The sequence below is a fragment of the Gracilinanus agilis genome, chromosome 3 (assembly GCF_016433145.1).
Source record: "Gracilinanus agilis isolate LMUSP501 chromosome 3, AgileGrace, whole genome shotgun sequence".
Lineage (NCBI taxonomy): Eukaryota > Metazoa > Chordata > Mammalia > Didelphimorphia > Didelphidae > Gracilinanus > Gracilinanus agilis.
In genome coordinates this window covers 75,086,952-75,111,354 of record NC_058132.1, presented here as the reverse complement: position 1 = coordinate 75,111,354, position 24,403 = coordinate 75,086,952, and the positions used below count along the sequence as shown (strand labels likewise).

Genomic DNA, 24,403 nt, shown 5'->3' with positions numbered 1-24,403 from the left:
GAGGGGTGGCAGGAAGTAGCCTTGAGAAGGGCAAAGGTGTAGATGGCAGTTTACAGAACCCAGGTGGCAGGGTGGAGACCGGGCAAGGGAGGGTGGGCATGGGGAGGAGGGACCCGACGCAAAAACCCAGGTGTCTTCCTGACTTTGCCCATACTTGTACCAGAGCTGGGCAACCTGGGCTCTCTGTGGCTGGGCAGCAACGTTTATTGGGGCCATGGAAAAATGACCCACTCTCCTCCCCTTCCCTCTTCTTCCTGCAGGGACCATGGGCTGCTGCTGCAGCTCCAGCCTCGATGAGGACTGGATGGAAAATATTGATGTGTGCGAACGATGCCACTACCCTATTGTTCCATTGGATGCTAAGGACACGGTGAGAGCCTTTAAAGCTTTAAAACTGTCCTCGGGGGAGAAGGTGAAAGCTGGCCCCCAAGCTCCCATTTGAAGTGACCCTAGAGATCCCTCAATCCCCAGAGAAAGACGTGGAAGCTCAGAAAAAGAAAGGAATGTCCCCAAGATTTCACAGCAAGTCAGGAACAGGACAAGAATGAGCATCAGACAGATTTCCTCACAATCTGGGCTGCCCTTTTGGAGGAGAAGAAGGCTGGGTGTGAGCCTGGGACCAGAAGCTGTAGTTAGAGATGGGACTCTTTGCCCTTCTCCCCATTGAGAGTTACCTGCTTGGTCATCCTTTTCCCCAGCTCCCAATGAGGAATGGGTCTGATGTGCGGGATCCCTTGGTCACCTATGATGGCTTGGACCCACCTGTGTCTCCGTTACAAGGTACCTTACATCACCACTGAAGCTTGTATGTCTGTGTGTGGAGGGAGATGGGGCAGGAGATTCTGGGACATGGGCAGCCCAGATATCTTGAATTCATTCATGAAGCAAGACTCTGATGTACCTTCTCAACTCACCTGGCCTGCTCTCTCCAGACCTCGATTCATTTAACTGTATGCCTCCGTTTCTCCCCGTCTTCTCTCAGGGGTTTCTGGCTCCCCTTAGTCTGTCTTTGACTTTTACCGGCTCTCTAACTTTTTGGTTTGTTCTCTTTCTAGTTTTTTAAGTTGCATGCCCTCTCCCACTGATCTCTTACCTCTCTGATTTGTCGATATATACATTTGGGGATATAAATGCTGTCTGACTTTTCATCCATCCCTGTCCCTGTTCCTTACCCATGGATCTGACCTTCACAGATAACCTGGTCATCGCCCTGCACAGTTATAAACCCTCCCATGATGGGGACCTGGGCTTTGAGAAGGGGGAGCAGCTAAAGATCCTGGAGCAGTGAGTCTTCCCCAGCCCCTCTAGGCAGGGAGGGCAGAGTCCTGGATCTCCATCCACCCAGGGACCAGGCTGAGGGTGGGCTCAGATCTTAGGACACATTGCTTGGGCCAGTCTCTAAGGCTTGATTGGGCCCCTTCCATCTGCAGGAACGGAGAATGGTGGAAGGCACAGTCCCTGACCACTGGCCAGGAGGGCTTCATTCCCTTCAACTTTGTGGCCAAAGTTAACAGCCTGGAGCCTGAGCCGTGAGTATCAGGATGGGGAAAAAAAGTCACATCAGGACATTTGAGGGAAACAGAGACTTCCAAGCATTCATAGCCCAGGGGATTGGGTCTCTGCCTGACCACATCAATTCCTAAGGGTACTTTCTTAGCTCTTAGCTTTTGGATGTAGGGCTTTCAGCTCTCACTGCTTTCTAAACGTTCCCGGATCCCAGAGCCCCAAATCCAATTCATTGATCCTGTCCTATGATTATCCTGGCCCTGATATTTCTTAGCTCCTTGGATCACAGAGCTGGAAGGGACTTTACAGATCTTCTAATCCCACCCTTTCATTTTACAGAGGAGAAGACTGAGGCCCAAAGAGGTTGAGAGACGTACTGGGAGGGAGCAGTTAGGTGACTCAGTGGATTGAGAGCCAGGCCAAGAAATGGAAGGTCCTAGGTTTAAATCTGGCCACAGACACCTCCTGGCTATGTGACCTTGGGCAAGTCATTTACCCCCCCATTGCCTAACCCTTACTGCCTTTCTGCCTTAGAATCAACATAGTACTGATTCTAGGATGGAATTTGCTCATAGTGAGTGAGATTTGAACCTAGAACCTCTAACTCCAATTGCAATATTCTTCCCAGATCCCCAGTTACCTTCACTTTCCAATGAAACCATTACTATATAACTAAATCTTGCTCCACTCCCTCTGCCTAGTTTCCTTTCTTGCTAGACAATTTTTCTAGGATTTATTGGCCAGGCAAAAGAATAAACAGAGAAATAACCAAAACAAGGCTTCCAGATACCCAGAATAGAGGTAAAAGAAACTCTAAGTAATCAAGAAATCTCACAGAACCCTGGAAGTTCTCATTTAATTCAATTCACTAAACATTTATTAAATGCCTACCAAGAGTCAGAACTGTACAAGATCCTAGGAATTCATAGACAAAAACAAAAGGGTCCCTGTCTTTAAGGACTTATATTCCACTTAAAATGAATGCTGGATTTAGAGACAGGTTCTACCTTTGTCATTTTACTAACTAGATGACTTTGGACAAGTTCCTTCTCTTTGGTGTTTATATTTCTTCTTCTATAAAACAAGAGGGCAGGATAAAATGATCTCCAAGGTCCCCGTGAGCACTAACAATCCAGGAACAAACTTGGACTTAACCAGATGAGGTACCAAGATACCCTATTAAAGTTTCCCAGGCTCATCCTGGCCCTCCAGGGTGGAGGTGACATTGGACTGTTTCCTACTGGGGATATAAATATAAATATAAATATTCCTACTGGCTCATTCCCAGTCAATGAATGAATTCCCTGGGCATTACAAAGGGAGAAACATAGGGAGACCCTGGTGTGGCAGGGGAGACTTTTTTGAGAACTATGGGAGAGAGACCTGACTGGGTCTTGGTACAGTTGGTTTTTCAAGGACCTGAGCCGGAAGGATGCTGAGAGACAACTTCTGGCCCCTGGGAACACCCATGGATCCTTCCTGATCAGAGAGAGTGAGACAACAGCAGGTAAGGGGGTTAGGAGAAGAAGAGAAGGGAAGTCAAATGGTAAACAATGCTAGATAGGAAAGTAGGGTGTAATTGTTCAGAGCTTGGATCATAGAATCCCAACGTCTCAGAACTGAAGGGTTCCTCAGTGGACATTTTAATCAACCCATACCTGAAAAGAAATTCCAGCCTATGTTTGAAGATCTCCAAAACAGATGAACCTATCACCTCCAGAGATTGAGCCCATTTAACTTTGGGACATCTCTAATTATTAGGAAGGGTCCCCCCCCCCACACTAAATATTGCTTTTTGTAACTTTTACCCATTGTTATTCCTTCTGAAGTCAAATGGAACAATCTAATCCCTCTTCCACATGACAGATCTTCACATACTTGAACACCACTATCAGGTCCCTCCTGAATCTTCTCTTCAGGCTAACTAGGCCAGATTCCTTTATCCAAGCTCCATATGTCATGGATTTAAGGCCCTTCACCATCTTCATTGGTCAGCCTCCAAATTTTGAGTATCTTTTCTAAAATATGGTGCCCCAAACTAAACATAGTACCTTAGATATGGTCTGTTGAGGGTAGAGTATAGAAAGAATACCAATTCCTTTATTCTCTAAATGTAGCCCACGATCCTATTAGCTTTTCTGGCTGCCATAGCATACTGTTGACTCATTGAACTTGCCGTCCATTAAAACCTCCAGATCTTTTTCAGGCAAACTGTTATTTAACCATGGTTTTTTCCCCCTATCTTCTACTTGTGAAATTGAATTTTTTGAACCCACGTATAAGACATTTCACTCATCTCCATTGAATTTCATTGAATTAGATTAAGTCCAATGCCCTAGCCTAGGTCTTTTGGGACTACAATTCCATCATTCAGTGTGTTAGTTGTCCCTCCCAGTTTTGTGCCATCTGCTTGAGGGTAGAGGGTGGAGGGATAGGAATGGCTCCTGACCTTGACTATTCCCATTCCCTGCAGGTTCCTTCTCACTCTCAGTGCGAGACTTTGACCAGAACCAGGGGGAAGTGGTGAAACATTACAAGATCCGCAATCTGGACAATGGTGGCTTCTACATTTCCCCCCGAATCACCTTTCCTGGTCTGCATGAGCTGGTCCAGCATTACTCTAGTGAGCCCTGGCCACAGCCCCAGATTTCCCTGTCCCCAGTCCACTTAGCTCTTTAGCCTCAGATCTTCAGTCCCAACCTACCTGTTCCCTCAGTTCCGTACTCCCAACTCATCCAGAGCTCCTTCCCCAAACCCTTAGCTTTCAGCTTCAAATCCTCAGCTTCCCTAAACTCACCCAGGCAGGGCCTTCAGCCCTAAGATCCTAGTTGTAGGCCCACACAAACATCTACGCTTCACCTCTCCAAAATCACCAGCATTCCCACCCTTTAGCTTCTGCCGAACCCAGACCCACAGCTCTAGCTAAGGGGCCCAAATGAATCTCCCACCCCAAACCTCTCTCTATCTAGCCCCTCTTGCAGTCATTCCCCTGTGGCTGAGGTGTCTCCACAGTCTTCATCCCTGATCCCCAGCCCCTTGGGGAAGGAGGAGCTGTTGTGTGTTCAGGGCTTCCCCTCACCCAAGCACCCCTTTGGGCCCACAGAAGTCTCCGATGGGCTCTGCACCCGATTGAGTCGGCCCTGCCAGACCCAGAAGCCGCAGAAGCCCTGGTGGGAAGATGAGTGGGAGGTACCAAGAGAGACGCTGAAGCTGGTGGAGAGGCTGGGAGCTGGCCAGTTTGGGGAGGTCTGGATGGGTAAGTGAGGGCTAGCCCCATGGAACAAGGTCCAAAAATAGAGGACTGAGAGCTTCCCAACCGATTACCTGTGGCAGGGCCAATATTGAGAAGCAGCTGCCAGAAGAAAAAGGAAGGAATGACTTTGTTCTTTATCCCCCTAACAAATATGGAGACATTCAGGCACTGGGCTGGAGCCAAAACCTTAAGCTTCCTCCAAGCAGGTGCCTGGGAATTCCTTCTCCCCTACCACAGGGTACTATAATGGACACACCAAGGTTGCAGTGAAAAGCCTAAAAGCGGGCAGCATGTCCCCTGATGCCTTCCTGGCTGAGGCCAACCTGATGAAACAGTTGCAGCACCAACGGCTGGTCCGCCTATATGCAGTGGTCACGCAGGAGCCCATCTACATCATCACAGAATACATGGAGAACGGTGGGTGCCATGGTGGGACTCGGCACCCCTTCACCTAACACACGCCAGTCCCCTGGAACTGTCCCCTCTTACCCAGTGTCACACCCACAACACACCAGAAAGGGAGTCAAAGCAATCCCGGCTCCCTGCACTCAGAATCATGGCATCTTCTCTGCATCATTCCTGACAAGTGGGCACCCTGCCTCAGCTTGTGGAATACCTCTAGTGCTGAGAATCTACACAAGCCCCTACGCAATTATCATGGCCAAACAGGCCCAAGCCTGCAGAGAAATGGTGGAGGGATAGTGAGTAGGACAAGCCATTCTCCTAGAACATTCAGATCCAGGTTCTCCAAAGGGTCTTTTACTCTAGGAGGGGGGGAATAGCCCAGAAACATAGGAGGGGAAGAGGTCATGGAGCATGGGACATAGCCACAGAGTTGTGGTCAGCAGCACCAGACTTGGGCTTCAGAACCTACTCAGGCCTTGGCTCAGACCCAAAGGCCTCTCTTCCTGTTGGATAATTCCCTTTTCCAATTCGAGGAGTAGGGACATCCTGCCTGCCCTCCCCTTGACCCAGCAACTGGCAAAAGAATCTGACTTGGAAAAAGAAAACATGACCCTCGGCGCCAAGGTTGGGATCCTAATAGCAGGCTGGTGAGGGTGTACTATGAGAGAGTGGAAAGAGCCCTGGGCTGGATCAGGGAACCGACATTTTCATTTCAGTTCAGTCATTGAAGCCCAGTTGGGCAGCGGGCAAGTCAGCATTGTAAGACCCTTTCTAGCTTGGAAAGTTTCCCTACCTGCAAAGTAAGACTTGGACATGGTATTCTCTAAGATCCTTTCTAGTTCCAACATCCTATAATCTTCATTTTTAAGTCCTTTCCATCTTCAACATTCTAGCAACATCTCCCAAACTCTGACATCCTATTTTTCAAGGTCATCTATGACTGTGATATTCTAGATATTCTATGTTCTGTGGGCGAAGGTCTTTTCCAGGTGTGGCATTTTGTGTTCTGTGCTCTGGGGTCCTTCCAGTCTCGGATAGTATAAGATCCTGTGTAGCTCTGACATTCATTATCGCCTCCTTAGCTCTGATATAATGTTCTGCTTCCAGCTTTGATATTCTGTATCCCAATTATGATATTTTATGCCCTTTGTTGAAAGGTTTCCCTTCCCAGATCTGACACTCTATGTTCTAGGGTTCCTCCCAACTCTGACATTCTATAGTCTAAGGTTCCTCTCAGCTTTGACATTCTGTGTGCTAGAGATCCTTCCAGCTTCAACATTCTGTTTTTTTTTAAACCCTCACCTTCCGGCTTGGAGTCAATACTGTGTATTGGCTCCAAGGCAGAAGAGTGGTAAGGGTAGGCAATGGGGGTCAAGTGACTTGCCCAGGGTCACACAACTGGGAATCAACATTCTCCTCTTCTAAGGTTTCTTCCAACTCTAACATTCTATGTTCTAAGGTTCCTCCCAACTCTGACATTCTATATTCTAAAGTTCCTCTCAGCTTTGACATTCTATGTGCTAGAGATCCTTCTGGCTTCAACATCCTATTTTCTAAGTTCCCTCCCAGCTCTAGGATTCTATCTGCTATTTTTTATGATCTTTTCCTCCTCTGATGTCGATTTTTCTATGCTCTTCGTTCTCCTTTTTAACCTGGACATTCTGTGTTCCAAGATCTTTTCCTCTAGGACCCTTTACTAGCTCTGGCATTCTAAATTAACTCTCTGGGTTCCAAGGTGTCTTCCAAAGTTGAAATTCTGTGTTCTGAAGACCTTTCTAACTTTAATGATCTGCATCCCAAGTCCTAGCCTCCAATTTTGAGATTCTGATTCTAACAGGGCCACATTTGAGCAATATATAGGTCCCTGTGCTTGATGGTGGCCCAAACATGCCCCTCCACCCCCAAGCTGGGTGTCAATGTGGTTCTTCTGGCCTCCAGACCTCTCTATCATCTCCCTATCTATCTTTTTCTATGTTTTCTTGTGCCTCTCTATGCTAGTTAAGTGCTTAAGACCCAATTCAGAGTATAGGCTTAATATGGGCTTACTTTGGTGGCTCTCTGCTGGGAGAGGAATTTCCTCTGTTGGGGGAAATTATGGGGAATGGCTGGGTAGAGGAATTGGTGGTGGCTCCGAATTCTGATGGAGCCTGAAGTTCCTTCCCCTAGTAGAGTTTTCCCTGTAGGTTGTCAGTTCTACCCTCAGCTGAATACTCTGACCCACAGGGAGCCTGGTAGACTTCCTCAAAACCTCAACTGGGGTCAAACTAACCATCCATAAATTGCTGGATATGGCTGCACAGGTGAGATTGGGACAGGGTCTTTGGGGGTTCAGGGAAGAGAGGGTGGAAGTGCCAAATGGTTTGGGAATGGATCTTGGGAAAGGGACAGGGAAGGAAGGGACCAACACTGCTGACCTTTCTCCTCCTCTGAGCCCTCAGATTGCTGAGGGCATGGCCTTCATTGAGGAGCGGAATTACATCCACCGAGACCTTCGGGCGGCCAACATCCTAGTGTCAGACACACTCAACTGTAAGATTGCTGACTTTGGCTTGGCCCGGCTAATTGAGGACAATGAGTACACAGCCAGGGAGGGTGAGTAAATGTGTGGTGGGAATAGGGGCATGGCTTGAGAGGGAAAGTGAGGGGCCCAAATGGCAGTTCAAGGGGTCAGAGGGACACACAATACCAGAGGAGAATCACAGGGGACCTGGTTTGAAGACAGGGGACCATAAAACTAGTTCATGGCTGGAAATGGGTTAAGGGGGACCATATTGAGGGAGATCATAGCTCTGAGAGGGTATCGTCTCTCAAGGTAGCTGGAGAACATACAACTCAATGACCCCTACCTGGAGGAGGGATATGGGGAAACACAGCAAATGGGAGACCGTTTGGGGGAAAAGGAGACATACAATTGGGAGATAAAGTCCCAGAGACAGATAAGGCTCAGTCAGGATGGGTTTGGGCGCAGAAATGTAGGAAAGCCACAGCTAAGGAAATTCTGCCCCATAGGTAGGAAAACCCTCCCACTGGAGGAATGAGGAAGGAAATGGTGTGGGATATTCAGGTAATTCTTTCTTTTAGGAGCAAAATTTCCCATCAAGTGGACAGCTCCTGAAGCCATCAACTATGGGACATTCACCATCAAGTCAGATGTCTGGTCTTTTGGCATCCTGCTCACAGAAATTGTCACCTATGGGAGGATTCCCTACCCAGGTCAGAATCAGGGTCCAACAGGGACCCGGGAGAGGGGAATAACAAAAATGAGGATCCTTTACTCATAAGAAGGAGGCTTGAAAGTCTTTGAGACCCCTTTCTCCCTTAAAGATGGCTCCTAGGTGAGGCTCTGGGGGTAGCAGGGAAGATGATGGAGCTGGGAAGAGGCCCAAGATCCCCAAGTGGCTTCAGTGTTATGGTAAGAATCAAGGCAATGTAGGACAAGGAGCAGAGCAGGAAAGCATAGTCTAAGATTCAACTCTACTATCTACTGACTGGGTGAATTTGTCATTAAATACCCTAAAGGGAAAGGGAATAAGCATTTCTTTATTTTACTTTTTGGGATAACCTTACTTTCTTTTTTTTAAACCTTTACCTTCTCTCTTAGAATCAGTACTGAGGGGGTGCAGCTGAGTAGCTCAGTGGATTGAGAGCCAGATCTTGAGATAGAAGGTCCTAGTTTCAAATGTGGTCTCAGACACTTCACAGCTCTGTGACCCTGGACAAGTCATTTAACCCCCATTGCCTACCCTTACCATTCTTCTGCCTTTGAACCAATACACAGTACTGACTCCAAGACGGAAAGTAAGGGTTTAAAAAAAAAAAAAGAATCAGTACTGAGTATTAGTTCCAAAGCAGAATAGTGGTAAGGACTAGGCAATGGGGGTTAAGTGACTTGTCCAGGGTCACAAAGCTAGGGCACATTTGAACCTAGGATATTCTGTCTTTAGGCCTGACACTAGTAGGCTTATGCCACTTAGCTGCCCCTGGAATAAGCATTTATTAAGCACCAACTATGTGTCAGACCTTATAAAGCTAAGCGCTTTACAAATATTATCTCATTTAATCCTCACAACAACCTGAAAGGTAGGTGCTGTTATGATCCCTATTTTACAGTTAAGGAAATTGAGGCAGACAGCAGTGAAGAATGATAAAACTCATACAGCTAGTACAAGTCTGAGGCCAAATTTGATTTCAGATCTTCCAGATGTGCCCAGTACTTAGCATATGTCTGGCACATAATAGGTTCCTCTTCTTCTTTTCATTTATTTATTTTAAAAATATTTTCCATGTTTCCATGATTCATTTTCTTTCCCTCCCTTCTTCCCTCCCCCTTCCCAGAAGCCGACAAGCAATTCCACTGAGTTGTATAAATGTGCTAACTTGATACCTATTTCCATATTACTCATTTTTGCCATAGAGTGGCCTTTTAAAGTCAAAACCCCAATTCATATACCCATATATACAAGAGATAAGTGTTATGTTTTTCTTTTGCATTTCTGCTCCCACAGTTCTTTCTCTGGATGTGGACAGCGTTCTTTCTCATAAGTCCTTCAGGAATGTCCTGGATCATTGCAGTGCTGCTAGTAGTAAAGTCCATTACATTGGCTAGTTCCACAGTGCTTCACTTTCTGTGTATAATGTTCTCCTGGTTCTGCTCATTTCACTCTGCTTCAATTTTTGGAGGCTCTTCCAGTTCATATAGAAATCCTCCAGATCATCAATCCTTTCAGCATAATAGTATTCTATCACCATCATATACTACAGTTTGTTCAGCCATTCCCCAAAGGAAGGACACCCCCTCATTTTCCAATTTTTTGATTCTGCAAAGAGTGCGGCTATGAATATTTTTACATAGTAGGCTGTTCTTGTTCAGTCATTTCAGTTGTGTCTGACTCTTCATGGCCCCATTTGGGGTTTTCTTGGCACAGATATTGGAGTGGTTTGCCATGTCCTTCTCCAGCTCGTTTTATAGCTGAGGAAACGGAGGCCAACAGAGTTAAATGACTTGCCCAGGATCACGTGGCTAGTAAGTGTCTAAGGCCAGATTTGAACTCAGGAAGATGTCTTCCTGATTCCTAGCCCAACCCTAGTCATTGAATCACCTACCTTCCTCAGTTTCCTCATCTGAAAAAAGAACTGGAGAAGGAAATGGCAAACCACCCCAGGATTTTTGTCAAGAAATCCCCAAATGCAAAATTGGAACATTAATGCACTGCTGGTGGAGTTGTGAACTGATCCAACCATTCTAGAATGGCAATTTGGAACTATGTCCAAAGAGCTCTAAAAGAATGCCTGCCCTTTGATCCCACCATATCGTTGCTGGGTTTGTACCCCAAAGAGATCATAGATAAACAGACTTGTACGAAAATATTTATAGCTGCGCTTTTTGTGGTGGCAAAAAACTGGAAAATGAGGGGATGTCCTTCAATTGGGGAATGGCTGAACAAACTGTGGTATATGCGGGTGATGGAATACTATTGTGCTCAAAGCCAGGTCCTGGTGTCCACTGAGCCACCAAGCTGCCCCATCAGTAAGCTCTTAATAAATGATTATTGATTGGTTGACTAACTCTAGCCCTAGTGTTCCATCCCCTAGCCACCTAGCTGCCCAGTCCTGTTTGGCCTGAGGAGAGGGTGTAGGAATGAGACTGAAAGGAAATGAAAACAGAGCCAGATTGTGGAGGGTCTGAAATGAGACTGAAATGCTAGGCTCAGGTGTTTGCATCTTATTCCTAAAACATTAGAAAGTTCCAGAAGGACTTCGAGTGTGGAATTATACCACAGGATTTCTGATTTAAAATCTTGGTAGTCACTCTTGGAGGAGAGCTAGGTTGTCAAGGGAAGAGTTTGGAGACAGGAAGAGCAATTGGGAATCTATTGAAAATAGCCCCGGCAAGGGGCAATGAGGGCCTGAATATTGTGGGAGGGTGGAAAGAATCAATAAACAAATGTTTATTTAAAACTGTCCCAGGCCCTGGGATACAGATACAAAAATGAGACAGTTTCTGCCCTCATTGAGCTTATATTTTACTGAGGGTATAGAAGAGTTCGCAAAATAAGTAAAAAGGGGGCGGGGGATTAAAAACCAGCCAAATTGGGAAAAGCTCTTGTTAGAGATGACACTCAAGTGGAACCTTGAAAGGAGCGAGGCATTATAATGAAAGGTAGGGAGAGGAGGGAGAGTATTCCAGGCTTGGGGACCATCTGTGCAAAGTCATAATGTAAGATATAGAATGTGGTATATGAGGAAGTGTAGGTAGGCCAAATTGGTTGGAGCCAAAAATATCTGAGGGGTTTTCATGTACAATCACCCTAGAAAGAAGAGCAGCCAGGTGGCTCAGCAGATAGAGAGCCAGGCTTGGAGTTGGGAGGTCCTGGGTTCAAATTTGACCTCAGATACTTACTAGCTCTGTGACCCTGGACAAGTCACTTAATCCCCATTGCTTAGCCCTTACCACTCTTCTGCCTTGGAACTGATATTTTTATCAACTTTAAGACAGAAGATAAGAATTTGGGGCAGCTGGGTGGCTCAGTGGATAGAGAGCCAGGCCTAGAGATGGGAGGCACTAGGTTCAAATCTGACCTCAGACATTTCCTAACTATGTGACCCTGGGCAAGACACTAACTAACCCCCATTGCCTGGCCCTTACCGCTCTTCTTCCTTGGAACCAATACCCAGTATTGATTCTAAGATGGAAGATAAGGGTTTTTATTTAAAAATAAAAAAGTAAGATTTTTTTAAAAATTCCCTAGAAAGGTAGGCTGATTATAAAGGAACTGAATCGTTAAATAGAGGCATGTGTATTTTATCATAGTGGTGATAGGGAGCCATTGACGTTTCTTGAGCATGAGGAATGACACAGATTAGAATATCTTTTGGGTATGTGGGAGCAGATAGGACTTTTCTTCTCCTTTGGGGTTCTCTCTAATCCGGATGAATTTGAGATCAAAATGTGGGAGACACTCCAGGGAAGTCAGCCCTCCTCATGAGAGCTCCCCCAAACCCTACTGAATCATCCAACCCTCATCTCAGACCTCAGAGACTAAAAGCAGAGGGAGACTAATTAGGAGGTTATTGTAATAATTCAGTTAAGAGGTGATGGAAGTCTGAACTGGGATTGTTGTCCTGTGAATGAAGATAAGGGCAGAGATATAACAGATAGCTTAGAGGTAAAAATAAGGACTGGCAATTGATTAGATATCAGGGAGAGGAGGGTGAATGAGGGAGAAGAGTTAAGGAAGACCCTGGGGGATCTGGAAAGATGGCATTGTCAGCCCCACCTCCCAATAGACTGCCTCCCTGTGGCTAGTCTCTTGCTGAGTTAATCCATCCTCTGCACATCCACAAAAGTGATTTTCCTAAAGCAAAGCTCAGGCCTTGCCCTATCAGTCTTTTCAACACCCCCTGCCACCCCACAGCTGCTAGTGCCCTCCCTCCCCAGGTACCTTGGATTCATTTTGTTTATATTTAATATATACTTGCATATGGACAGGTTGCCTCCTTCATGAGAATGTAAGCTCCTTGAGAGCAGGGAGTGTTTTAGTCAGTCAGTAAGCATTGATTAAGTGCCTCTTGTGTGCCGGGCACTGTGCTAAGTGCTCAGGATGCAAAAAGAGGCAAAAGATAAGTGTCTGCCCTCGAGGAGCTCACAGTCTAATGGGGGTGAGACTACCTGCACACCAATAAGTATAAACAAGCTAGGTACAGGATAAACAGGAAATAATTCACAGAGGGAAGGCACTAGAATTAAGAGGGTCTGGGAAAGGCTTCTTGTAGAAGATGGAACTTTAGCTGGACTTCGGGGAAGCCAGAAGGTAGAGAGAAGGAGGAAGAGAATTCTAAGGATGGGGGACCATAGTCAGAGAAAATGTGAGAGATAGGGTATGTTGTCCCCAGAATAACCAGGTCAGTGTCACTGAATTAAAGAGTAGGTGCTAGGGAGGGAGGTGCCAAAAGACTAGAATGATGGGAGACAGGATAGGTTATGAAGGGCTTTGAATGCCAAACTCAGATTTTATATTGGAACCTGGAATTGAGAGGGAGCTACTGGAATTTATTGAGTGTGTATCACTTTAGTGGCTGAATAGAGCTTGGATTGGGGTGGGGAGAGTCTTGAGTCAGGCAGATTCACCAGCAGTCCTTTGCAATAACTGAGGCATGAGGTAATGAGGCCTGGACTACAGGTGGCAGTGTTAGGTGTCAAAGAAAAGGGGGTATTTTCAAGATATGTTTCAAAGCTGAAAACAATGGGCCTTGGCCACAGATTGGATATGGGAGGTGAGAAGTATTGAAGAGTTGAAGATAACTACTGGTTTGGGAGACTAAGTGGATGGTATCGTCCTCTATGGGAATAAGAAAGAAAAGGTGGGAGAAGGGGGCAGCTAGGTGGCAGAGTAAATAAAGCACCAGGACTAGAGACAGGAAGACCCAAACTGAAATCCCAATCTTACTAGCTATGTGACCCTGGACAAGTCACTTAACCCTGTTGACCTCAGTTTCCTCGTCTATAAAATGAACTGGAGAAGGAAATGACAAACCACTCCAGTATCTTTGCCAAGAAAACCCCAAATGGGGTGAAGAGTTGGACAGGACTGAAAAATAACTGAATGACAACAAGGATGGGGGAAGGATTTATGAGGAAAGATAATGAAGTTCAGCTTTGGACATGTTCACTTTAAGATGTTTAGTGGACATCAAGTTTGGATGTGAGACTGGAGGTCAGTGGAGAGGGTGAGGCAGGATAGGTAGAAAGATATGGAAATCATAAGCTTTGGAGATGGTAATTAAATCCATGCCAGCTGATGAAATCACCAAATGAAGTAGTATAGAGGGAGAAGGGAAGAGGATACAGGACAGAGGGACTCTATGGGCATTAGAGGGGGAGATTTGGAAGAAGATCTAACAAAGGAGACAGAGAAGGAGCAATCAGACAAAAAGGAGAACCAGAAGAGTGTGGTGTCCAGAAAACCCAGAAAGATGAGAGTATCAAGGAGGTGAGGGTGATCAACAGTGTCAAAAGTTGCAGAGAAGTCAAGGAGAATGAGGATTAAAGTAGGTAGCACAATGGATAGAGTGCCAGACCTGGAATCAAGAGGACCTGAGTTCAAATGCGCCCCCAGACACTTCCTAGCTATGTGGTCCTGGGCAAGTCACTTAACCCCAGTTACATAGCCTTTGCCTCTCTTCTGTCTTAGAATTGATACTAGGACAGAAAGTGAGAGAGAGAGAGAGAGAGAGAGAGAGAAGACAGAAAGAGGAGAGGAGTGGAATAGTGAGGTCAGAAGCTGGATTGTGAAGGGGTAAGAAGAAAGAAGAGAGATATTTCTGGCCTTTATAAGGCGTTTACTACAAAGGATAGAAGAGATAAAAGATGTGGAGATGAAAAGATCATGTAAGCCTTTTTTTTTGAGGATAAAAAACCCTTTTGTCTTTGATTGCCCTTTGCTTAGCACAATGTAAGCACTTAATAAAATGCTTATTAATTGATAGGGAAGTTAGGAGGCAGGTTGGGATTAAGGGGGAAGATAGTGAGCTTGGTCTAGTACATGTGGAGTTTAAGATGCCTATGGTACATCTGGGTGTAAAGGTCTAACAAGAAGTTAGTGGGGCAGTACTGGGGCTCAGGAGAGACATGAGGGCTAGATATTGAGACCTATGAATCATATGTGTAGATGTGATAGTTAAGGGCCAGAGACTGAAGAGAATGAATGAATGAAAAAAGCATGTATTAAGGACTCAATAAAAAAGTGCAAAACTAAGAGCAGCTAGGTCTCTCTCTAGTGGAGAGAGAGACAGACTTGGAGACAGGAGGTCCTGGGTTCAAATGTAGCCTCAGACACTTCCTATCTGTGTGACCTTTTTTCTATCTCTTACCTCTCTTCTGCCTTGGAACTAATACTTAGTTTAGATTCTGAGTCAGAAGGTAAAAGGAAGGAAGTTAGGAAGGAAGTTAGGAAGGAAGGAAAGAAAGAAGGAAAGAAGGAAGGAAGGAAGGAAGGAAGGAAGGAAGGAAGGAAGGAAGGAAGGAAGGAAGGAAGGAAGGAAGGAAGGAAAGAACAGAGAAAGAGGGAGGGAGGGAGGGAGGGAGGGAAGGAGGAGCTAGAATGTATTTATAATACAACTAGTCCCTACCCTTTACTGGGGGAGAGGAGAGGAGGGAAACAAAGACAAAGATCCATCTAGACTGAGAAAGAGATTTGAGAAATATTGTTAGGTTGCCTTGGGATGGGGTGAAAGAGAAGAAAGATTCAAGATTACTTTAGGAGTTCAAGTTACAGAGAAGTTAGGAGGAAAGGTGGGTATAGAGAGGATGCTACGAATTCAGTAAGCTCCAAGTGGGAATCTGGAGTCAGGAAGACCTGGCCTCAGATACACATGTGATCCTGGGCAACTCACTAAACTGCCTCAGTTTCCTCAACTGTAAAATAGGGATAATAACAGTACTTACCTCAAAGGTTTATTGTTGTATGGATCAAATGAGAAAGATTAAGAGAGTGCCTGGCACATGGTAGGTGGCATAGAAATCTTTATTCTCTTCCCCTTCCCTGTTTATAAGCCTTTGGTCCCTCAAATACCTTCCCTTTCTTTTTTTTTTTTAATAATATTTTATTTTTTTAGAAAAATTTTCCATGATTACACGATTCTTGTTTTTACTTTCCCCTTCACCCCACTTCACCACCACCCCCATATCCAGTGCGCATTTCCACTGGTTTTAACATGTGTGATCAATCAAGACTTATTTACATATTATTGATATTTGCATTTGTGTGGTCATTTAGTGTCACATCCGTTTAGTATAACATTCCCCAACCATGTCTGCATCAACCCATGTGTTCAAGCAATTGTTTTACTTCTGTGTTTCCGCTCCTGCAGTTCTTCCTCTGAATGTGGGTAGCGTTCTTTTCCATAAATCCCTCAGAATTGTCCTGGGTCATTGCATTGCTGCTAGTACAGATGTCCATTACATTCGGTTTTACCACAGTGTATCAGCCTCTGTGTACAATATTCTCCTGGTTCTGCTCCTTTCACTCTGCATCAATTCCTGGAGGTCTTTCCAGGTCACATGGAATTCCTCCAGTTTATTATTCTTTTGAGCACAATAGTATTCCATCATCAGCATATACCACAATTTGTTCAGCCATTCCCCAATTGAAGGGCATCCCTTCGTTTTCCAGTTTTTTTTTTTCTAACTATACAGTTTAATATTTATAATTCCCACCTCTTTTTTTTTAACATTTATTAATATACATTTTTAACATGGTTACCTGATTCATGCTCCTCCTATCCCCTTCACCCCCCCCCACTCCCCCCACCCATGGCCGATGCGCATTTCCACTAGTTTTGTCATGTGTCCTTGATCAAGCCCAATTTCCAAATTGTTGGTAGTTGCATTGGTGTGGTAGTTTCGAGTCCACACCCTCAATCACCTCCACCCCGACCCTTGCGTTCACATTTTACAGTTTTTTGCCACCACAAAAAGCACAGCTACAAATATTTTTGTACAAGTCTGTTTGTCTATGATCTCTTTGGGGTACAAAACCCAGCAATGCTATGGCTGGATCGAAGGGCAGGCAGTCTTTTAGAGCTCTTTGGGCATAGTACTAAATTGCCCTCCAGAATGGTTGGATCAGTTCACAATTCCACCAGCAATGCATTAATGTTCCAATTTTACCACATCCCTCCAACATTCATTACTCTCCCTTCTATCATTTTAGCCAATCTGCTAGGTATGAGGTGATACCTCAGAGTTGTTTTGATTTGCATTTCTCTAATTATTAGAGATTTAGAACACTTTCTTATGTGCTTATTGATAATTTTGATTTCTTTATCTGAAAATTGCCTATTCATGTCCCTTGCCCATTTATCAATTGGGGAATGGCTTGATTTTTTTATACAATTGCTTTAACTCCTTGTATATTTGAGTAATTAGACCTCTGTCAGAATTTTTTGTTATAAAGATTTTTTCCCCAGTTTATCATTTCCCTTCTGATTTTGGTTGCATTGTTTTTGTTTGTACAAAAACTTTTTAATTTAATATAATCAAAATAATTTATTTTACATTTTATAATTTTTTCTAACTCTTCCTTGGTTTTAAATTTTTCCCTTTCCCATAGATCTGACAGGTATACTATTCTATGTTCACCTAATTTTCTTATAGTTTCCTTCTTTATATTCAAGTCATTCACCCATTCTGAATTTGCATGCCCAGTTCATTGATCTTTGCCCTCTCTAATTTGTTAATATATGCACTCCATGATATAAATTTCCCCCTGAGTACTGCCTTAGCTGCATCCCACAGTTTGGTAGGATGTCTCATTATTGTCATTCTTTTCAATGAAATTATTGATTTTTTCTATGATTTCTTCTTTAACTAACTGGTTTTAGAGAATCATATTATTTAATTTCCAATTAGTTTTTTTATTTGCCTATCCATGTGCCCTTACTAATTATTATTTTTATTGCATTATGATCTGAGAAAGTTACATTTATTACTTCTGCTCTTTTACATTTGTTTGCGATGTTTCTATGCCCTATTACATGGTCAATCTTTGTGAATGTACCATGTGCAGCTGAAAATAAGGTGTATTCCTTTTTGTCCCTACTTATTTTTCTCCACATATCTATTAAATCTAATTTTTCTAGGATTTCATTTACCTCTATTATCTCTTTCTTATTTATTTTTTGGTTTGATTTATCTAAATCTGAAAGAGGAATATTTAGATCTCCCACTAGTATGGTTTTACTATATTTCCTTCTTGAGCTCTGCCAGTTTCTACTTTAGGAATTTGGATGCTATACCATTTGGGGAATACATGTTGAGCACTGTTATTTCCTCATTGTCTATACTGCCTTTTATCAGGATGTAATTACCTTCCCTGCCTCTTTTAACCAAATCTATTTTTACTTTGGCTCTGTCAGAGATCATGATCGCCACTCCTGCCTTCTTTTTCTCAATTGAAGTCCAAAAAATTGTGCTCCAGCTCTTCACCTTAAACCTGTGTATGTCCACCCACCTCATGTGTGTTTCTTGTAGACAACATGGTAGGATTTTGGTGTCTAATCCACTCTGCTATTTGCTTCTGTTTTATGGGAGAGTTCATCCCATTCACATTCAGAGTTGTAATGATCAGTTGTGTATTCCCCAACATTTTGGTATCCTCTCCTAGTTCTCCCTCTTCTTCTTACCCTATTTCCTTTTAAACCAGTGGTTTGTTTAATACCAGTCCCCCTTGTCCCCTCCCCTGATTTACTTCCCTTTCCACCCCCTCCCTTATTATTTCCCTCTTTTTATTTTTTAAGGCCTAATGAATTTCCTCCCTCCTCTCCTCCCCTCCCTTTAAAAAAATTTTTTTTTAAACCCTTAACTTCTGTGTATTGGCTCCTAGGTGGAAGAGTGGTAAGGGTGGGCAATGGGGGTCAAGTGACTTGCCCAGGGTTACACAGCTGGGAAGTGTCTGAGGCCGGATTTGAACCTAGGACCTCCTGTCTCTAGGCCTGACTCTCAATCCACTGAGCTACCCACCTGTCCCCTCCCCTCCCTTTTTTGACCTCCCCACTCCCCTGCTCCCCTTGGTTGATCCCTTCTGACTTTCTCAGTAGGGTTAGATAGAATTCTATATCCCAATGGATATAGCTACTCTTCCCTCTCAGGGTTAATTCCACTGAGAGTAAGGTTTAAATATTACCTCTTAATGCTCTCTTCCTCTCCTTTTTATAATAGTATCAATCCCCTCCCCTTCCCATGTTTTTTTTTTTTGTGTGTTGTATAGCATATCCTATTTTTCTTATTCATTCAAGTTTCTCTTGATGCCATCTACTATTCACCCCTCCTTTTCCTCCCCCATCTCATCTTAGACCATTTAGTGCTCCAACCTCTCCCTATGAATAATTCTACTAATTACTATAATAGTGAATACAGTTTTTGAAAATTACACATAACATTTCTCCATATAGGAATACAAATAATTTGATCTTATTTACCTTCCCTTTCCAAGTATTCTCCAGGCTAAATGTTCCCATCCCTTCAAATGTTGGGACAAAGATTGGGAAAGATTTCATTTCTTTGTAACCAGAACCTTATGAATTGTAGTCACGATCCACCTTGTCCACTAGAGGGCTCTTGTGCCCCCCAATGGAGCCCAGGAGTGTTTGTGTTCCTAAAACTCTTAAGGATAAGACGAAAATCAGGACTGGCCCACTGTGTTTTTATGCTCTGGGGGAAGGCTTTGTGTGAGGGGACAGGCCTTTCCTTCACCTTTGGGGTTCACCCTGGCACATAGGAAATGCTGTATAAATTCTTATTCCCTTCCCTTTCCCGCTTCTAATCCAATGAAATCGAAGAAACCTGTAAGGATGGGGGATGGGACAAAAAGAGCCAGAAGAAGGCTGTTGGGGACAGTTGATGACAGTTGAGACCAGAGGGAATTCTGGGAATTCTCCGGAGGAAGGAGGGAAAAGAGGGACTTCGGGTGGAGGACTGAGAGAGGGAAGAGGGGAATATCTCAGCTCGAATCCACTTCTGAGGGCTTCCTGAGGATCTTTCTTTGGACATTGAAACCCCCATTCCCTGGTCAAAGGCATCCCTTCACTTCTCATCCAACAAGGTTGTGTAATAGGGGAAGGAGCCCAAGAGATCACTCCCAAAATGGAGTCCCAAAACACTTAGCTGACTCGATGATTAAAGTCTTGCTGGACATTGAAATTCTTCTTTCTGAATTATTTACAAACCTAAAATAAGCGGGTTAGACGTAATTGCCTCTAAGGCCCCTCCCAGCCGGAGCACATGCTTCCCCACCCTGGGGTCCCCACCCTTATTTCCCTCTCCTCTCTGCACCAACATTTCCTGCTTCCCCCATTCTTAGGTATCAGGCCAAGTTCGGCTGGAATTCTGGCTGTTTTTCTCCTTTTTTAATCAGTTGAGTTTTCGGAGCTGAATGGGCTCTAATCAGAGCTCCACCCCAGCTTCCATGGACACACCCATTTCTAAGCTAGGTTTCGGAGAGGGATGGACTAAAAGATCTCTCAGTGCCTTGGAGACTGTGAGCTCCTGAACCCCCTCCCTATAGCCTCTCCAGCCTCCTCGTAAGCACCCCACCCCCACCCCATGAGGCCTGATCTGATCACTTACTTTCTGCCCTCCGATGACTAGGAATGACCAACCCCGAGGTGATCCAGAACCTGGAGCAAGGTTATCGGATGGTGAGGCCGGACAACTGCCCAGAGGAGCTGTACAAACTGATGATGCTGTGCTGGAAGGAAAGACCCGAGGAGCGACCTACCTTTGACTACCTGAGGAGTGTATTAGAGGACTTCTTCACTGCCACAGAGGGCCAGTACCAGCCCCAGCCATGACCTTCCTACTTTGATCTCTCCCATCCCAGGCCCCGGCCCACCTCCCCAACTTTATACCCTTACCTCCTAAATGGCCCCACTCAGACTGACTGACAAAGGAGCTGGGTCCTTCTCCAGAGTCCTGGAAAGACAGGGGGGCATCCTGCCTAAGGTGACCCTCTCCCCCATCAGGATGGAGGCATGGGGCTTTATCACCTGTGGCAACCTGTTACTTAACCTGCCAGGAGAAGACTTGGAATTGAACTCATCCTTTGTGCGCCCCACCCCCAACATTTTATCTCCCAGGCTGATCTTTCCACCTCAGTCCTCCCCTTGATTTGCCTGGAGGAAAGGAGAAGCCTGGAGTCTGCCTCAGCCTTTTGACTCTTTTGTCTATGTGTCTATCTAGACTGGACTCACTTTCTCAGTCCTCCCGAGATTCAAGACTTTTAGCAGTCTTTTGAGGGTAGGAATTATTCTTCTAAATTTCTGTCTCTCTCTCAGACCCTGCCCTGCACACAGAGGACATCCAATAAATGTTAGCTAAGAATGGTAACTCTCTCTACCCATCACCACTCCTCCACCCCAGGTTAGGCCCACAGCTCTCATCTTTGGGCTGTTGAGGAAAGGAGGTGAAGAAAAGGGTGGCAGGATAGAGGGGAGGATGGGAATAGGATCTTGAGAGCTTCTAGAATTGCATCTCTGCTCCAAGAAACCTATGGCTATGTGGCAAGTTCCTTCTCTGAGTCTTAGTTTTCTTTTCTTTAAAATAAGGATAATCTTTTTTTTTTTTTTTTAAACCCTTACCTTCTGTCTTGGAATCCATACTAAGTATCAGTTCCAAGGCAGAAGGGTAGTAAGAACTAGGCAATAGGGATTAAGTGACTTGCCCAGGGTCACAAAGCTAGGAAATGTCTGAGACCACATTTGAAACTAGGACCTTCTATCTCAAGGTCTGGCTCTAAACTCACTAAGCCACCTAGCTGCCCCTGGAGCAGTAGTTCTGAGCAGTAATGAGTTAAAATTAATTGGATGTCCACACTAAGTTGAGCATCAATCAGTAAGCCCCTGCTAGGAAGCTCAGTTCATAAAACCTTGAGTTAGGAAGACCTGAGTTCAAATATGAACTCGGATACTTATTAGCTATGTGACCTTGAACAAGTCACTTAACTGCTGTTTACCTCAATTTCCTTAAGTATAAACAGGATAATAATAATTCTTACTTCCCAAGGTTATTGCAAGAATCAAATGGGATATTTGTAAAGTGCTTCCAGGTACATAGTAGGGGCTTAATAAATGCTTATTTTTCCCTTTCCCTCCTCAGTCTCCCCTCTTCTACTTTCTGAGTTTAAATTTCTTCATCCACGAAATGGGGATAATATATGCAATCTTAGAAACCTGGAAGGGACCTCAAAAACCATTTAGTCTGAGCACTTCATTTTACAGATGAGGAAACAGTCCTAAGGCAGTTAGAAGAAAGAGATTTGCCTAAGATCACTCCCATTAAGAAAATGACACAATTTATATTTGAACCTAAGTTCTCTGAGGCAGGGCTTTGCTACTGTATCATATATTACAAGACTCAAATAAAATAGTTTTTGTAAAAGCCCTATATGTCAGTTATCATGAATGCTACTATTATCTAGTCCACCCCACTAATTTTTCAGATAGGGAAACCTCAGCTGGAGGAATCTCCAAGGTCAATTAGCTAAGTAATTGGTACAACTGGAATTTGAATGTAGGGTCTCGGTCTGAGTTCATCAGTTGTACATAGTAGGTGCTTAATATTGAATGAAATTAGATCCTCATAGGCTAGTCAATTAACCTTTTATTTTTTAACCCATGTCTTTTGTCTTGAATCAGTATCAGTTCCAAGGTACAAGAGTGGTAAGGGATAGGCAATTAGGGTTAGGGCAACCCAGCTAGGAAGTATCTGAGACTAAATTTGAACTCAGGACTTTTGACTGTAATTTAATAGATGGAATTATCTTACTAGACATTCCTTACATTGATAAAATTTCAGATCTGGGGGAAGGGATAAAAAAGAAAACAAATGCCACTAGAAAGTCATAGAAAAGAGAATCTGAGTATGCATTAAAATACTTATAAACAATATATTTAGGTATAAAGAAACAGGAAACAAAGTAGATGCCTATTTATTGGGGAATGGCTAATTGGTCTTTTTTTACTATTTTATTTTTTCCCAATTACATGTAAAAACAAATTTTAACATTTAAAAAAATTTTTTTGAGTTCTGAATTCTCTCCTTATTTCTATCATCTCTCCTTTCCTTGAGAAGGCAAGCAATTTGATATGTTATACACGTGCAGTAAAAAACAATACATAGGGGGCAGCTGGGTAGCTCAGTAGATTGAGAGTCAGGCCTAGAGACAGGAGGTCCTAGGTTCAAATTCAGCCTCAGACACTTTCCAGCTGTGTGACCCTGGGCAAGTCACTTGACCCCCATTGCCCACCCTTTCCACTCTTCTGCCTAGGAGCCAATACACAGAAGTTAAGGGTTTAAACAAACAAAAAAAAATTTTTTTAAAAGAAGACATATTTCCATATTAGCCATGTTATAAAAGAATTGGTCTTTGAATATAAGAAAATATTCCTGAGTTGTAAAAAACAACCAATAAGATGAATACAGAGAAACATTGAAAGACTTATATGAACTGCTGCAGAGTGATAGGTGAAGCCAAGAAAGACTATTTACACAATTACTATAACAATGTAAACAGAAAGAATAACCACAAAATAATCAAAAGTAAGTGTTGCAAAATTACCAAGAACAATCATGCCTCTAAAAAAAGAGAGATGAAAAGACACCCTGTCCTCTTGTCCAGTTGAAGAGAGGTGGGAAGTCCAGGGTGTTGAATTTGACATTTTCAGAATTTTTTTTCCCAAGTATTGGTTGATTTTGCAGATTCTTCCCTCCCCTTTTCCTCCTTTTTTCTCTTAAAAATATTATTTGCTCTTTCTAGGAGGGGAATGAGGAGGAACCCTAGGAGAAATTTAGATAATATAAAAAATATCAATACAATTTTAATTTAATAAAAAGAAAAAAAGCAGTTTCATAGGTCAAGTAGAAAGGCATTATTCTTTCCATTTTATAGATGAGATGAAGAAAAGTTGGGATCCAAGGAAGGAAAGTATCTTTTCTCTAGTCACAGGATTTCCATCTGGAAAAGGGGTCTTTTAGTACAATTCCATATTACAGAGAAGAAAATTTAGGGTCAGAGATTTTCTAAAGGTCATAAAACTAACAAGCAGTCCACAGAATTCGAACCCTCCATTCACTAACTCAAATTTCTAGCTTCCCTCATCTAAGTGATGAAACCTTCAAATTCACCAAGCTCTCCCCAAGGACCCTTTATAGAAAAGACCCCTGCTAGACTGCTACCCACCCAGCTCCAATGCATAGTGGTACAGTCTGAGGCCTGAAGGCGCCCCCCACCTTCCACAGATGGTACTGCCGGGGGCTCCACTGGCCGGCATCCTTCCCAGTCTCCTAGCCCAGAACCAACTTCCGCTCTAGGAATGCTGAAATGTGATTGGTTGTCATTTCGGCAAGGCTGGTCAGCCATTGGTAGATGAACGGGGAGGGGGCGGGCGGAACGGAGGGGACCGCGCCCCCTCCCTCAGGTTGGACATAGTGCGGCGCCGCGGGCTGGCGCGAGTGCGCGAGACAAGATGGCGCTGACTCAGGGCACGAAGCGAAAAGTCTGTTACTACTACGACGGTGAGTATGGCTGGCCGGGGTTTGGGGGCCTGAGGAGACCACACTGAGGGGAGGGGAGCCCAAGGGGCCAGACTCGGGAGAAGGAAACTCTGAGAGGACGGGAGTAGGGGGAGGGGAGCCTGGGTGACTGTAGGAGAGGACCTACTGGACAGGACGGGGAGGGGGAGGGG

General features: G+C 44.2%; 2 protein-coding genes across 3 annotated transcripts in view; both read left to right on the top strand.

The window, feature by feature from the left end:
• The first annotated feature begins 262 nt into the window (after positions 1-262).
• On the top strand, positions 263-21,285 carry LCK (LCK proto-oncogene, Src family tyrosine kinase). Of its 2 annotated transcripts, XM_044671447.1 has the most exons (12): positions 263-370; positions 699-780; positions 1,194-1,284; positions 1,431-1,529; positions 2,910-3,013; positions 3,980-4,129; positions 4,610-4,762; positions 4,997-5,176; positions 7,388-7,464; positions 7,603-7,756; positions 8,246-8,377; positions 20,310-21,285. In XM_044671447.1, the coding sequence occupies exons 1-12, from the start codon at positions 266-268 to the stop codon at positions 20,510-20,512; spliced, it is 1,530 nt and encodes a 509-aa protein (XP_044527382.1). In that variant the 5' UTR covers positions 263-265; the 3' UTR covers positions 20,513-21,285. The 2 variants fall into 2 exon arrangements, with proteins under 2 accessions (XP_044527382.1, XP_044527381.1); XM_044671446.1 differs by lacking the exon at positions 4,610-4,762 and having other exon boundaries at positions 266-370.
• A 2,875-nt stretch (positions 21,286-24,160) lies between these two features.
• The window catches only part of HDAC1 (histone deacetylase 1), a 32,144-nt gene continuing 31,901 nt past the window's right edge, over positions 24,161-24,403 (top strand). Inside the window, exon 1 of the mRNA XM_044668002.1 lies at positions 24,161-24,233. Within this exon, the coding sequence (XP_044523937.1) occupies positions 24,185-24,233 (49 nt within the window). The 5' untranslated portion in view covers positions 24,161-24,184. The remainder of the gene's footprint in view (positions 24,234-24,403) is intronic.